The sequence below is a fragment of the Pseudopodoces humilis genome, chromosome 23, assembly GCF_049639895.1.
Source record: "Pseudopodoces humilis isolate 2021_Gansu_Grassland_sample_001 chromosome 23, ASM4963989v1, whole genome shotgun sequence".
Taxonomy (NCBI): Eukaryota; Metazoa; Chordata; class Aves; order Passeriformes; family Paridae; genus Pseudopodoces; species Pseudopodoces humilis.
The window spans coordinates 2,119,348-2,132,913 of NC_142222.1; the positions used below are offsets into that span (position 1 = coordinate 2,119,348).

Sequence of the window (13,566 nt, forward strand, 5' to 3'; positions counted from 1 at the left end):
CACAGTGATCTGTTTTCGATGAACCTGGTACCTCATTTAGTCTTTCATTTGAAAGCTCTCAGCTCTGCTTTTCACCAATAAATCAGACAGTTTCATTTATAAGGAAGATGCTTCTTCAGGATTGTTTTGGTATGGTCTGTTTTGGCTGGATTTCGATAATCTCCTCTTCCAAAGATTGTTATTGTGGAGACATCAATCTTTTTTAGACTGGCTCTTGCCCAGGGAAGAGCATTTTGGGGTTTTGCTGTAACATTCATCACTTCAATGCTTCATATTGGTCACACAGTTCTCAAATTTACTTGGAATATTCAGATTTTTCAGATGTTTTTATAGATTTATGTTGTAATACTATCTTAATATATTAGTACTTAAGTTGTAGTACTGTGAATATGATTTTAGTTGAAGTCCTGATTCATTTTTATGAGGTGAATCCCTTTCAGTTCAGTAATTTTCTGTGTTTTCTTCTGTTTCCAAACCCCAAATGTAAGCCACGCTCTGTTTTTTAGATAGACACTTTAAGCCTCTTCTTTTGCAGTGATTAATCTCTTGTGCTTTTGTGTTTTGTTTTTTTTTTTTACCCAGGGATGTTGCTGGTCACCACTGACACATTAGGCCATGATTTCCATGTTTTTCAAATCCTGACACATCCTTGGTCATCATCACAAAGTGCCGTCCATCATTTGTACACACTTCACAGGGGAGAGACCGAAGCCAAAGTAAGTTAAACTTTTCGCTGGAGAATAATCCCCAGACACCTTATACATTCTGTGTATGTTGGCACTTTAATGTTTGTTTCAGCACACAAAGAGCCTTTCTTGTGCTCCAGCCACAGAAGGGATAAGAGCAGAGCGTTTAACCTGGACAATAATAAATTCTTGCCCTTTGCAATGAGGTGCTGTCAGATTTATTCAGATCTGGCACTGCCTCCAAAGAGCCCTGATTATTGGCTGTGTTTGCACTTAACCTTTTCTCATGTAACATGTTCAACATTTGTCTCGTGCCCGTGAAGGAACTGTCAACATTTGCCTGACTCTGGTGGTAAAAGCCACAGACAGACAATTAAAGAGTTGAAAAGAAGAGTTAATCAAAAGGCTGTGATTAACTTAGCACAGTGGGGGAACCTGCAAAGGCTCCCCAGTTTAACTTCCCTGTTGAAAAATCCCTCTCTCAGAGACGGAGGACTAAGTTAGGATATTATTCAAGAGTGGAAAGGTCTGGAATTGTGTTTCAAGCAATGCTTAGTGAAGTGATTTGCTGGTGAGGTGGGGAAAAGGGAGCTGCTGTCACTGGCAGGGCTGTGGCTGTGGCAGCAGCGAGTTCTGCTCAAGTCCTTTGTGACGATGCTTTTGGGCACAAGCAGAGCCTCACCTTTGGAGCACTGAGGAGCTGCTGAGGAACCTGCTTTAAATACAGGAATAAAAATGTCACCACAGGGTAAGAAATGAGTATTGCACTTGCTGATGCAATTACACAGGGGAAGCACAGACTTGTGGCAGCCTGGCAGATGTAAAGTGCTGTGACAGGGACAGCCTGGGGCTCTGTGATTATGGCCCTGGCACTGGGAGCTTGGCTGGTTCTGGTACCTGATTACAGTTCCTTCAAAAACTTTTTTCCCTGGGAGTTGAGCAGTTCCCCTCAAGTTCCTCACCATACCTTTGTAACAAGTAGAATGTGAAAGCTTTATTGAATGTAGCAGTGGTTGATCAAGTTTTGTTCTGGGTGAATTTATATTTCTGGTAGTTTAAATACTCTAAAGCTTTCCTGCTACCATTCTGGAAAAGTGGAATTGCTGTTACAGGCAATGGTTTACTATAAGAAGCAATAACCAATCTGGAAAGTGAGAGGAAATCAGGAAAAAAATTTCATTTGGATAATATATATAGTACTAACAAGAGGTTTTTATGAATATTACAAAGAGCAATGAGATCTGTGTGTATACACATACTCTGCCATCTACTTGGGCATGTTCTATAATGTGTTTAATGTTTTAGAGTTATTTTTGTTCTCCCTTCATACAAAGACTCAATATTTAAATCCAAAGCACAGGACTTCAGTCATAAGGAACAAAGATGTTCTTCTGGCTTTTACAGCTGATAAATTTGTTTTCAAGGCACACATTGGAAACCAAACAGAACATGTTTTAGAGAAGAAACCCTTATTGATACATGTTTTTTTGGGATATAGTATTAGCATCTCCATGAAAGCATTGCATTAAAATTCTCAGAATCAACATAGTAAAATTTTTTCCTCGTTTGCCACACAGTTTTCATTTGGGAATGTGAACAGTATAGCTTTTGGAATGGCATAAAATGGAGAAAATTCTAACCAGTCTGAGGTGTGTTGGTGGATTTCACAACTCCCTGGATAATTAAACAATATTGCATTGGTACCTGTGATTCTCAATACACATAGTTTGAAATATATATATAATATGGGGGATTGTTTTACTTTTTTCTTTTGGGATAACAGCACTTGTAGCTGTTCAGTGAGAGGAGAGTTTGCTGGTGCTGCTCTTTTGTTGTGTGAATTTCACGTATGAGGAGCATTAGACAAGAACTTTGGAGACTGTTCAATATAAAACTCTCAGTGCAGCCCACACTGGGAGCCTCTGTCTGGCTAGAACAGTATTTATACATTTGCTACCAGACCTTTTTCCTTTTTTCTTTTTTTTTTCCCCCTGGTTTAAAACTAACTGTGAATCAAGGCCAATGGTCTTAAAGGTCACCTTCTGTAGTGGAGCTATAAAAAGTTCTAATTTGTGTTGATGGACATGAGTGATTATCAGTGTCAGAATTTGTTTAGCTAGTACCCATTATAAATTGTTTAAACATCACCATTATGGCCATGTTATATGTGGGATTTTAATGTCCATGCTGAAATCAGCTCTGCTTTTGTACATGAGTTTTTGGCTGTCAGCACTTCACCCCGCTTTTCCAAAATCTCCTTTTTGTGACTCAGATGAAGAGGGGGTGGGATGGAAGGTGGACCTCTGCCTCAGAAGGGAATTGTGAAGACAACGTGAAGACAATGGCCATGGCAGAATGTGAAGTGCTCACTGAGTCCCAAGGTCACAGCATTCAAAGTCACTGTTCTGCAAACACAGACAGGAGTCCCTGTTTCGGTTCTATCAGATTAAGATCTTTTAGCCTTTAAGTGCCACTTGGGCTTTAGATTTTATATTTTTTTTCCCTAAAGAGGACAAAGAACAGCACTGAGTAACACCAGGAAGGTCCATTGCAAGGGCTGGTTGTATTTAACTGAGTCAGAGAGAGAACTGAACCTCTCAGAGGATCTGTGCCTGCACAGTTCAGCTGTAAAGAGAGAAATGTGCATGTGCTGCACATTTTGGTTAAAGACACATCTTCTTGTGCTCCAGCTCTTGCATTGTGAGGCAACACTTACTGCACTCATGTTTTTACCCAAGAGCATTCTGGAAGGTTTTTATTGAGGGCATAACATGTTCTGAAATGAGGAAGCTCATTTACTTACAGATGAAAGTTAGCCCATCACCTGATGATCCTTTCCTCTTTGATCTGAAATTGTAAACAGCGAAAACAAAATCCTTGAAAACAGCATTATCTCAGCCTAGGACAAATAAACGTAACGATAGCATCAGCTGGCTGCTGGCCAGCTCCTCTGTTATCCTTTACTCTGTCAGACTTTTGTTATTCCCACTCCCAAACTGCAGCTAGAGCTGACTTCAGTTGGAGAAGGTAAACAGAGGGAATGATAAAAACATTCCAGCCTGGCTGCTGAGGGACACGCGCCATGGAACGCTTTTCCAGGGAACGCACAAATGCTTCAGTGATGTCATTCCACAGAGACTGTTCAAGGTTGTGTCACACCCCTTGCCCAGGTAGTGAAACATTGGAACAACTTCCAAACATTGAATGTGAATCTCCATGGCCTTGAGAAATTCCTTCCTGTCTGTGACATGCTCATAGTTGCAATTATTGAAATAGACTCTAAGATTAGGAAGACTTTCTTATTTCTAGAAAAGAAGCTGGGATAGGCTTGAAATAATCAAGATTGATTTGGGGAAGTTGATCAGTCTCAGATGAGAGATAACGAGAAGGAGCTGCTGCAGTCTGAAGTAGCTTGGCTGCCTTGGGGAGATGGAGCCATGAGTGTTTGCAGGCTCAGTTCTTAATAGGGAGCTCAGCTCTGGTTAAAGGCCCCATGCAAGTCTGTCACTGTGCCCACATTCTGCCCTTGCTTTTACACAAAACTGAGATCAGTGTTGAGGACTTGGGGAGACAGAGTTGGGTCTGTGTGGATCTGAGAAATCATATTGTGTGGACCATGATTTTATTATTTTTTCATTTATGTTTGTTGCTACATCATTTCCTTAATTTTCTCAGCCAAAAAAATTCACATACAGACCAGTTTTCTAATTTATTTTGACCCTTACCTCCTCAGGACTGCTGCTCTTTCTCATTGTTTAATGATACTGGCTTTTTCTTTCTGCCATCTCCCTGCACAGTATAATTAAATACTTGAGTCCTGGTGCTTCAAATCAGGGTGTTTTTTCTCTGTGACAAAGCACAGTGATCATGAACAGGTCATGTTCCTGTTGCAGCACTGCTGGTCCTACACTCCAAGTTTAATTAAATGCAGTAAAATGCACAGGAATATCAGAATATCAGATTGCACCTAATGTAACTCCACAAACTGACAGAGGGGTGATAGGAAGAAAAAAAAAAGTGCTGGGAAGATCAAAATGTGGTTTATTTCTTGTCATTATTATTGAAATCCAAGGTTCATCGTTGTGAGGTTGGTTTTCTTGCTGTTACATGATTTACCTGGACACAGTCCTGTGCCAGGTGCTCTGGGCTGACCCTGTTTGGGCAGGAAGGTTGGACCAGATGAGCCTCTGTGGCTCCCTCCAGCCCAAGCCATCCTGTGCTTCTGTGATTCTGTAATAGCAGAAAGGATTTTTTGATCTGTATGGTATTGAAAGCTGGTCCTCAGTAGAGCTGTTGACATGTGCTGTGTCCTTGGAGGACTCTGTATATTAAATTACCTGACTGTGTCACTCAGGGCAGGCTCTGAGTGGTAGCTTCATTTTAATTCAGTTTTCTGGAGGATTTGACATCATAATGTTCAAAACACAGGGAAATATAAAAGTGGAAGCTAGAAAGAAGCACAGAAGAGTAATTGGATGGAAACAGGAGGAGACAGGAAGCACATTGACCTTTTGGAGCAAGTCCAGAGAGGCCACCAAAGTATGTAGAGGGCTGGATCCCCTCTCATGTGAGGAAAGGCTAAGAGAATGGGGATTGTTCAGCCTGGAAAAGAGACGCTTTGGAGTGTATTTGTGGCCTTCCAGTACCTGAAGGGAACCTGGAAGAAAGATGGAGAGAGTCTAGGACTGAAAAGAATTTGAAAATATCTCAAGGCTTCCCAAATTAAATAAAATCTCAGGTCTGTTATTCCCTTTACTGGTCCAGACAGAAGAGGATAGATAAAATTTTAAAATACAGACGGGAGTATTAAATGTGACATTGACCTTGAGCTATAGAATAAACTTTGCATCATGAGAGATCTGGTGTACTTTGTACTTCATTAACATATATCTGTAAACACTATGGGGACTTGATTGATCTTTGGTATCTAAACATTACATCATAATTAACAACAAATCCAGAAATATGTTATAAATACATGAAATAATAGTACATTAACCTAAAGAACAGCAATAAATTGCAACGCTTAGCATAAACTTGAAAACCACTAATGGGCCACTGTGCAGTTTGTTTATACTCGGAGCAGTCGAGAACTCGGCGTAATATACAGGAACGTGGTGGGGAACAGCACGGCCCAGGGCATAATTTATAGGGGTTTATTCATGGACACAGCTGATTTTTGAAGTTGTTTCTGAGACTGCCACGAGGAGCATTGTCCTTTCAGCCTGGTCCATGCCTTCTTCCAGTTCTCCTGGAGAGTTATGGGCTCCTTCGCGTGGCACAGATGGATTTGTGCTGGTTTGATGTGAGCGTGTTTAATTCATGCCCTTGGAATTGGAAATATTCTCTGAATCACCCCCCTGAACTGCCTGTGGTTCTGCTGCTCCTCGTGTATCTGTGAAAGACAAACGAGGCCATGTTTGGGAGCAGTGAGCAATAGGTGAATCACGTGGAACAGCAGCTTCCAAAATACTCTTTGCCACTGCTGAGCAGGGTTTCATAGCTCTGTTCCTGTAAATCTTAATTCATTGCACACTCTTCTGTCAACACTTTTTTCCATGTTATTTACTGAGCATTAAAACCCTTCTGCCTTTGTGGTTTCACCCATGTTTAGGCAACCATGGCCACTCTGCCTGCTCTGACTGCAGCCAGTGTTTGTGAGTGCTGTTTTAAAGAGAACATTTGGGATTATGGAGTTCCATGCTTTCTTCCTGTAGATCAGGAATACTTTTTCTCTTTGCAATGTTTACACTGAGGAAAAAAAAACATCCTGTAGTGATTGTTTCCCAGTTTCTTGGCTGGGGTTGTCATTTGCCAGGGCTGTTGTGTGTAGTTTTTGAAACAACATAACCCTCAGCATGCCAACTGGAAACAGAGTATTAAAGTAGAAACACACAGTTTTGTTGCATGGTACAGTGAGATGGAATTCTTTCTCTGTCATCTCATAGTTCTGCTGTAACTGAGAGTGGCAGTTTCTACATGGTTCATATGTTTGGTTTTGACCAGGAGAATTTACCACTTTAACAGCAAATACTGAAATACTCCTGGTGCCATCGTTTTCCCTGACTCCACTACCTTGGGGTTTTTTTTTTTTTTGAGCTTTTATTAATCCCTGTGGGGTCTCTAATCCCTTCTGAACAATCTGTTAAGGTGAAGCACTTTGTAAGGGAACTGGGAGCTCCAGTGCTGCACTGTAGGTCGGTCAGAGCTGAACGCTGGAAGTGCCAAAGCTGTCAGGTTTTGGGGGGCTCGCTGAGCTGCATCCTTGGCGGCTCGTTTGGGGATGTCACCAGGACTGAAAGGAGCAGGTGTGTAGCACTGGTTTTAGTTTATCTCGTAATGTTGATGAAGCATTTTGTGTCGTGACAGTCTGTCAACCACATATCTTGTCACAAGTCACAAGACTTAAACCCTTTTTTTATCTTCGAGGCTTCAGGGCTCAGTTTGAAACTTGCACTTTGATGAATACTTAGCTGCTTTTGTCTGGAATAGCTGGAGTGCATTTCTGGAATATTTGTCAAGATTTTATCAGTGTTTACTCCAATTTGAGTACCTAGTGTATTGTAAAACTGGCTTCGGTGAAATCTTAAAGAATTTTATTTAGTTTATGCTCTTTAATAATATAATGAAAACTAATCCTTCACCTGTATGTTTGTTTGCCATGGTAAATCCCACTTATGTCCATGGTTCCTTTTAGTCAGCTTTTACCTTTAAAAACATTTTTGGAAGAATTGTTTCAGGACTTTTTTTCTGTATGATAAATCATTTTAACTTTGACTACTTGTTTTCTTGAGTAGTCTGCCAGGACGGGCTTGGAAACAAACTTTAATCTCTCTTTTAAAGCATTCCATCAGGAACAAGAATTTGCTTTCCATCAAAGCGTTGTGTAAAGCACACTTAAAAGAGAATTAAATCCTTCTGGACTTCGTATCTGAGATCTGTGCAAGGAATAACCGTAGTGGAAAATGTTTAACTGTATTTTTATATTTGCTTCAAAACTGACCATTTTAAGCTAAAATAAGATTTGTGCCAGTATTTGTCAAAATCAGGCCCAGTGGTGAGATCTCTTTCTTTTCTTCTCATCCCTCCCTTTTCCCGTTTTTGGTCAATCTCTAAAGATTAAACAAGCAAATACAAAACATGTAATTGAAACAATTTTCCAGCTCTTTTTAGAACAAAATTCTGTTTGAAAACTACACCAAGATCTTGTGGCTTTCTGCAGCACTTTGCAGCATGGTTTGTTTTCATAATCTCAGAATATTTTGAAAAGTACAGAAAATTAGGAACTGTAAATTACAGTATATCTACAGAATACTAAATTCATTGATAAATGCACCAAAATTCAAGTTATTACCTAAAAGTGAGGGATGTTTTTTTCCCATTTCCAGTTCAGACCTGTGTTTGAGCCATGACCCCTGTGTTGGAGGCGTGCATTCATTGCTGTCACCCCTGTTTTCCAGGTCCAGGATATCTCCTTCAGCCACGACTGCCGCTGGGTGGTGGTCAGCACGCTGCGAGGCACTTCCCATGTTTTCCCCATCAACCCCTACGGAGGCCAGCCCTGTGTCAGGACTCACATGTCCCCACGGGTGGTCAATCGCATGAGCCGCTTCCAGAAGAGCGCGGGGCTGGAGGAGATCGAACAGGAGCTGACGTCGAAGCAGGGAGGACGCTGTAGCCCCGTGCCCGGCCTGTCCAGCAGCCCCTCTGGCTCACCTCTCCATGGTAAATCCACTTTCTTCCTTTCTTTCCATCAGGAGGATAATATGAATTTCATAAAATGAGGTCCTGTAGATATTGTGCAAAAATACATGATGTATGCAGGTACTGCAGGATGAGCTAAGGTGGAAACACTTTGGAAAGACGGTTCTAGTTTTGCAGCTTGCTTTAAGTAAATGATGGTAGCACAGGTGTGGTAAGAATTTCTACTCGAAACTGAAAGGTTGGGGGTCTTTAGGTTTCAAGTTTTGTTTCCATGTACCACACAGTCAGTAAACTGGTCTGTATTCAAATAATTTTATTGACTAAAATTCTCATTGCTCATTGGCCTTTCTGATCACAAAGCACATCTACAATAAATACTGCCCAAGGAGAAACGAAGCTGATGGCACAGATTTGTGTCTGCTTTTTTTGTGTGTGTGGGAACAATGTGACAAATAATGTGTAAAAGTAAAAAAAGTCTGTAAGAATTGATCTGTCCATCCTGTTCCTGTGGTGGATATGCCTTGGAGAAGGATGTGAAGGGGAGCCTCAAAAAATGTTCAAAAATTTTCAATGCCATAGTTTTTCCAGTTTTGTCTTTTCTTTCAGCCTCCCTCTTTCATGAGGTCTGTGCTAGAAGCTGTTTTGTTTGAATTCAGGATTTGCTGCATCCTCATGCCTCCTTTCTGTTAGGAGTAAGTCACAAGTTCCATGGAAGTGAAAGTTTGAATAGCAGTTTGTTTGGGGTAGCCACCCTTTTCCAGTCTGAGAGTATTAAAAATGGCCAGGAACAGTCCCTCTTCCCTAATTATGAGTAGGATTAGGAGCTCTTGTGAAAGCCCAACTTTGTGCTGGGCTTTCTGCTATAGAGAGAACCTTTGTGGGATTTCTGAATCAAAGGAACTCTTTTATGACTTGGTGATTATTAAGGGAATCAGACTTGTCTCAGAACAACCCTATTTTTGCCTTTCTTTGGACTTCTCTGAACAAAAGTTTGTGCGTGGCTGTTCTGGAGCCATCCTCTTCTGCCTGGAGCCACTGGAAGGCACCCAAAACGTGCTCTGAACTTTCTTCCTCCTTGGAGACAGTTGTGTATCTACCATTTCGCTTCCTCTCATCTCTGTACAGCAGCTCAGCCTGAAACGGGCTGGGGAGTGCTCCAAAGGTTTGCTATGGCACATCCAACCCCTTTTAACTGTGGACATCATGGAGAGGAGAGGAAGGAACTTTGAATTTCTGTGGCTATCACCCAGCCAATTCTATTTTCTGTCAAGGGAAGTTGCAGTAAGTCGTTGCCTTTGCAGTACTCTGAGGTACATTTGAAGTTTTGAATAGATTTGACACTTTTTTAAAAGAAGAATCAGCAGTTTCAGGATGCTCAGTGGTGGAGGCAGGAGACAGGCGTGCATGGACGAGTCACTGAGAGAAAGGCAGCAGCTTTTAGGAGAGTGTCTCCAGAGTTCTGGGGCTTCAGTTTGCAATTGTCTGTCTTGAAAGATAATAAATCAGATTTCTTTCAAGATCTCTGTGCAGTCATCACTTCTTGAGCTTGCAAATTAGCTCTGTTTAAACAATCCACTGGAAGTCTGCACATGGGTGCTGAGAATTAAGGCAGGAAGGTGTGACTTTGATTCCTGGAGGACTTCACACAGATTGTGCTCATTACTTCTGCAGTGCAGAAGTTGGACACGTGTTAATGGCTGTGTGTTGGTAACTTGCAAAACTTCATTTGAACATTTTCCATGAGAAATTTGTGGGGATTATTTGAGGATTGAGGAGTTAGCACAGATATCTTAAAAAAACAGGAAATAAAATTGTTGTGTTTGAAAGAGTCCATTTGGCAAAATACTGTAATATTTTCAGTAATTTTATTGCTGCTTTTTCATTTCAATAATCTTTCAGTTCCCCTGGCTGAAGGCAGGCAGGATATTGAACCCTATTCTAAGCTTTTTATAAAAAGCCATTTATCATCGACTTGTAAAAAATCCCTGAAGTTCAGAGAGACTTTCAGCAGAGGGACTCTGTGTATGTGTGTGTGTGTGTGTGAGAGAGAGAGAGAGCAGGATTACCCAGAGACTGATGATTATTTTAATTTGTGAGCTAAGATGTGTTTACTTAGATTGTAACAGCTCCTTACCGTATTATAATGTTAAATTATTGTTGTTTGGAGGAGTCTCGGCAGTCTGGTGACAGAAGTGTAAACGAGTACTCGAAACAGAAAAGAGCAGTTCTGGGTTTAATTCTTTGCTTTACTTCTAACTCGCTCTGCAACCCTTGGTGAATTTTATTCAGCTGATTTTGTCTGTCAGCTCTCTGCTGTGTGACAACAGTAATAATCTCTGTGTTCCCCCCGCGTGGAATGACTTTAATTTTGTAGCTTTCTTCAAGAAGAATAACTGTTATGTTCCTTAATCACCCCTCTAAGTGCAGCTGATTATAATGGAAATAAAACCAGAGATGTGTCCTGGAGAGCACCATTGCTCTGGGATAAGGTGTTGATTAAGTGACTGATTCAGAGGAGATTGTGGCAAACTGGAGGATTTTTCTGTGTGGAGTCACGTCATCACGATTTTCCTCTTACATCTGACATCAAATTTGTCAATTTTTTGTAAACCCTACATTAAAAAAAACCCTGCTTTTAATATTTCTGCTGATATTCTTTTTGCATTGCAGTATCATTGCTACAACCTTAGTCCAAAAGACTGCGCTGGCTTATCTTCCCTTTTGCTTAGCAATTGTAACTTATTGATGGTTACTTGTGATTAGCTGTTCTTGTAAATATTTTCAGAACTCGGGCTCTGTCATATTTTTCTCACTTGTTTTTTTACCTCCTGGTTTCAAAATGAAACTGTTTGCTGTGTATATAGTAGCAAGGCAATCTATTTACATTGTGTTGGAGCACCCCAGGATTGTTTACCCACACAATGTCAGCCTTTGCTGGGGGTAGGGATGATTTCATTTCCAAATGAATCACTGTTTGGCTTAGCTCTTTCCAGCAGAATGAAATAAACTGTTAAATAGAGGATGATAAAGAGATATTTCCTTTGCACCTTTTATAGCCGACAGAGATTTTGTTTGGGCTGTTCTGTCTGTTAATGCAGCGAGATTGTATTTTTATCATTCCCTTGAATTGCCAGAGCATGTTGTCAGGAATATCTGAGATATGTTGGGATCCTTTTATGGGCTTTTACTATTATAAGACTATTACAACATCGGTTGGTTGTTGGGGTGAACATTAGGGTAAAATATGGCCTTATGTGACCATTTTACTTGTGTAAAATTTGGTTTATGGTCCTTACCTGTCTCACAGGTAGGCTGTGAGGATTAAGGGATGAGTACTTAAAGCAGAGCTACGTCCTTGGTGATGCAAACTTCTCCCCGTTCTCTTCAGGACATCCACATGTGAATAGCAAGGAGCATTTAGCTGTAAAAATACAATGATTTACTTGGAAGGTTGAAAACTACATACAACTCCAATTATTTTAATCCTGAAAATTAAAATTTACAGAATGTTATTACTTCTTGCACCACCAGTTAGTGAAATAAAGTCTCTGTAGCTCTGCTTGCTCAGTTTTCTCTGTTGTTGGCTGCAGGAATTTCCAGTACCAGAACAAATAATAATCCAGTAAGTTAACATTGGGTCTACAGCTACACATCCACACCTACTAAAAATATTCCATAATAATATGATACTCTCTGAATTTGCTTTGCATTTTATTGGGGATTGAAGTATTTATTTATTTGCCAGAAAACCGTTCATAGTACGCCGTGGTTCTGTTTCAGATTTAATACCCATGCTGAGAGGGAGTATATAAATTTAGAATTATGAAAAAACCATGTTGTTTTCGATACAGTGCATTCAGGCTGGTATTTATCTCGTTATAAATATTTTAGTATGGCACGTTTTTCATTGCAAAATCTTTTCTAAGTTTAAAAACCAAAAGGTTTTCTCTTGCTTTTCCTTCATTCGTGACAATAGCAACATGATTAAAATCCAACATAAAACTGCAAGTTTGATAAACACGCAGCCTGAGATGCTTTACATATTTTCACGTTACTTTTCACTATTTCCCAGAGTGAAACTCCTTTTACTAGAAGAATTCTTATGGGAAAGCAGAGTTGAAAGGACTGACATCATCAGCCCTTCCTGAAAAACAGATCGGTTTCCTTTAAGTAACACTCACTTAAGAAACCACCTATTTAGAGAGAGGCAGACAAAAATAGTTTCGAAGAAAATTAACTGTATAATAACTTAAAGCATTGGAGGGCAGTTCTTTCACGAAACTCTGTGAACACGAGCTGAAAACGGTTCTTGGAAAACTCTCTGTTAAGTTTAATTTCTTTCTTTATAGCGTCTCACGATGGAAACAGTTTGCGCAACAGCAGAGGAAGCTGCAGCATCGGCCCGCGTTGTTTTAACGTGCTTTAAACATTCCTCTTTGTGTCATTGTCGTGTTTCTCCACAGCGTAACACACGGCTCTTTTAAAATTTAAGCGTCATTTCAAATAATTCGAAATAATTCCTTTTGTAGCTCCGTTTCTTAGCGCAGATTTCACCCCGGACGCGTCCGCCCGCGCCCGCTCCCTCAGCGCTCCCGCCTCACCCTTGGCCGCCTGCAGGGGGCGCCCTCCCCCCGGCCATGGCGCCTCAGGCGGGGCCGGCCCTGAGGGGGGGACCTGGCGTGGAACCGCCGTAACACGGACAAATGGTGGCGGTGAGGATAAAACCCTCTCTTTTTCACTAATACAGGCACTGAGCTGCTCGTATAGGCGTCATAAATATTTATTTATTTGCAAGTATAAGTCCTCCACATTCTCTGTGCTGCCTGAAGCATCAGGTGATTCTCTTCACACCTTCACCTGAAGTTTCTCTTCACGGTTTTAAGGCAGTTGGGGGAAAAAAACAAGATTAATTTACCTAGTGAGAATTTTCCCCTAATGACTTTTAGAGACCATTCTATGATGCTGTGATGATTCTTTCTTTCTGGAGCAGTCCTGGTGGTGGCGGTGGAAGGTCCCACAAGGGCTGGGAGAAGAGAGCTGGAATCACTGGTTTGGGAACCGGCCAGCAGCTTACTGGGTTTAAGGGAGCTGTGTTTGCTGTGTTTTAGCTGCCTTTTTTTCCCCCCTCCCTTTTTTTGGTAGTGGGTAGAGAATCAGTGGAGTGAAATAAGTGGGT

General features: G+C 40.9%; 1 protein-coding gene across 12 annotated transcripts in view; it reads left to right on the top strand.

The window, feature by feature from the left end:
- The window catches only part of BCAS3 (BCAS3 microtubule associated cell migration factor), a 300,611-nt gene that overhangs the window by 70,981 nt on the left and 216,064 nt on the right, over positions 1 to 13,566 (top strand). For all 12 annotated transcript variants that reach the window (XM_014254998.2, XM_014255000.2, XM_014254995.2 and 9 more), the window contains exons 14-15: positions 583 to 716; positions 8,147 to 8,411. In XM_014254998.2, the coding sequence (XP_014110473.1) occupies positions 583 to 716; positions 8,147 to 8,411 (399 nt within the window). The remainder of the gene's footprint in view (positions 1 to 582; positions 717 to 8,146; positions 8,412 to 13,566) is intronic.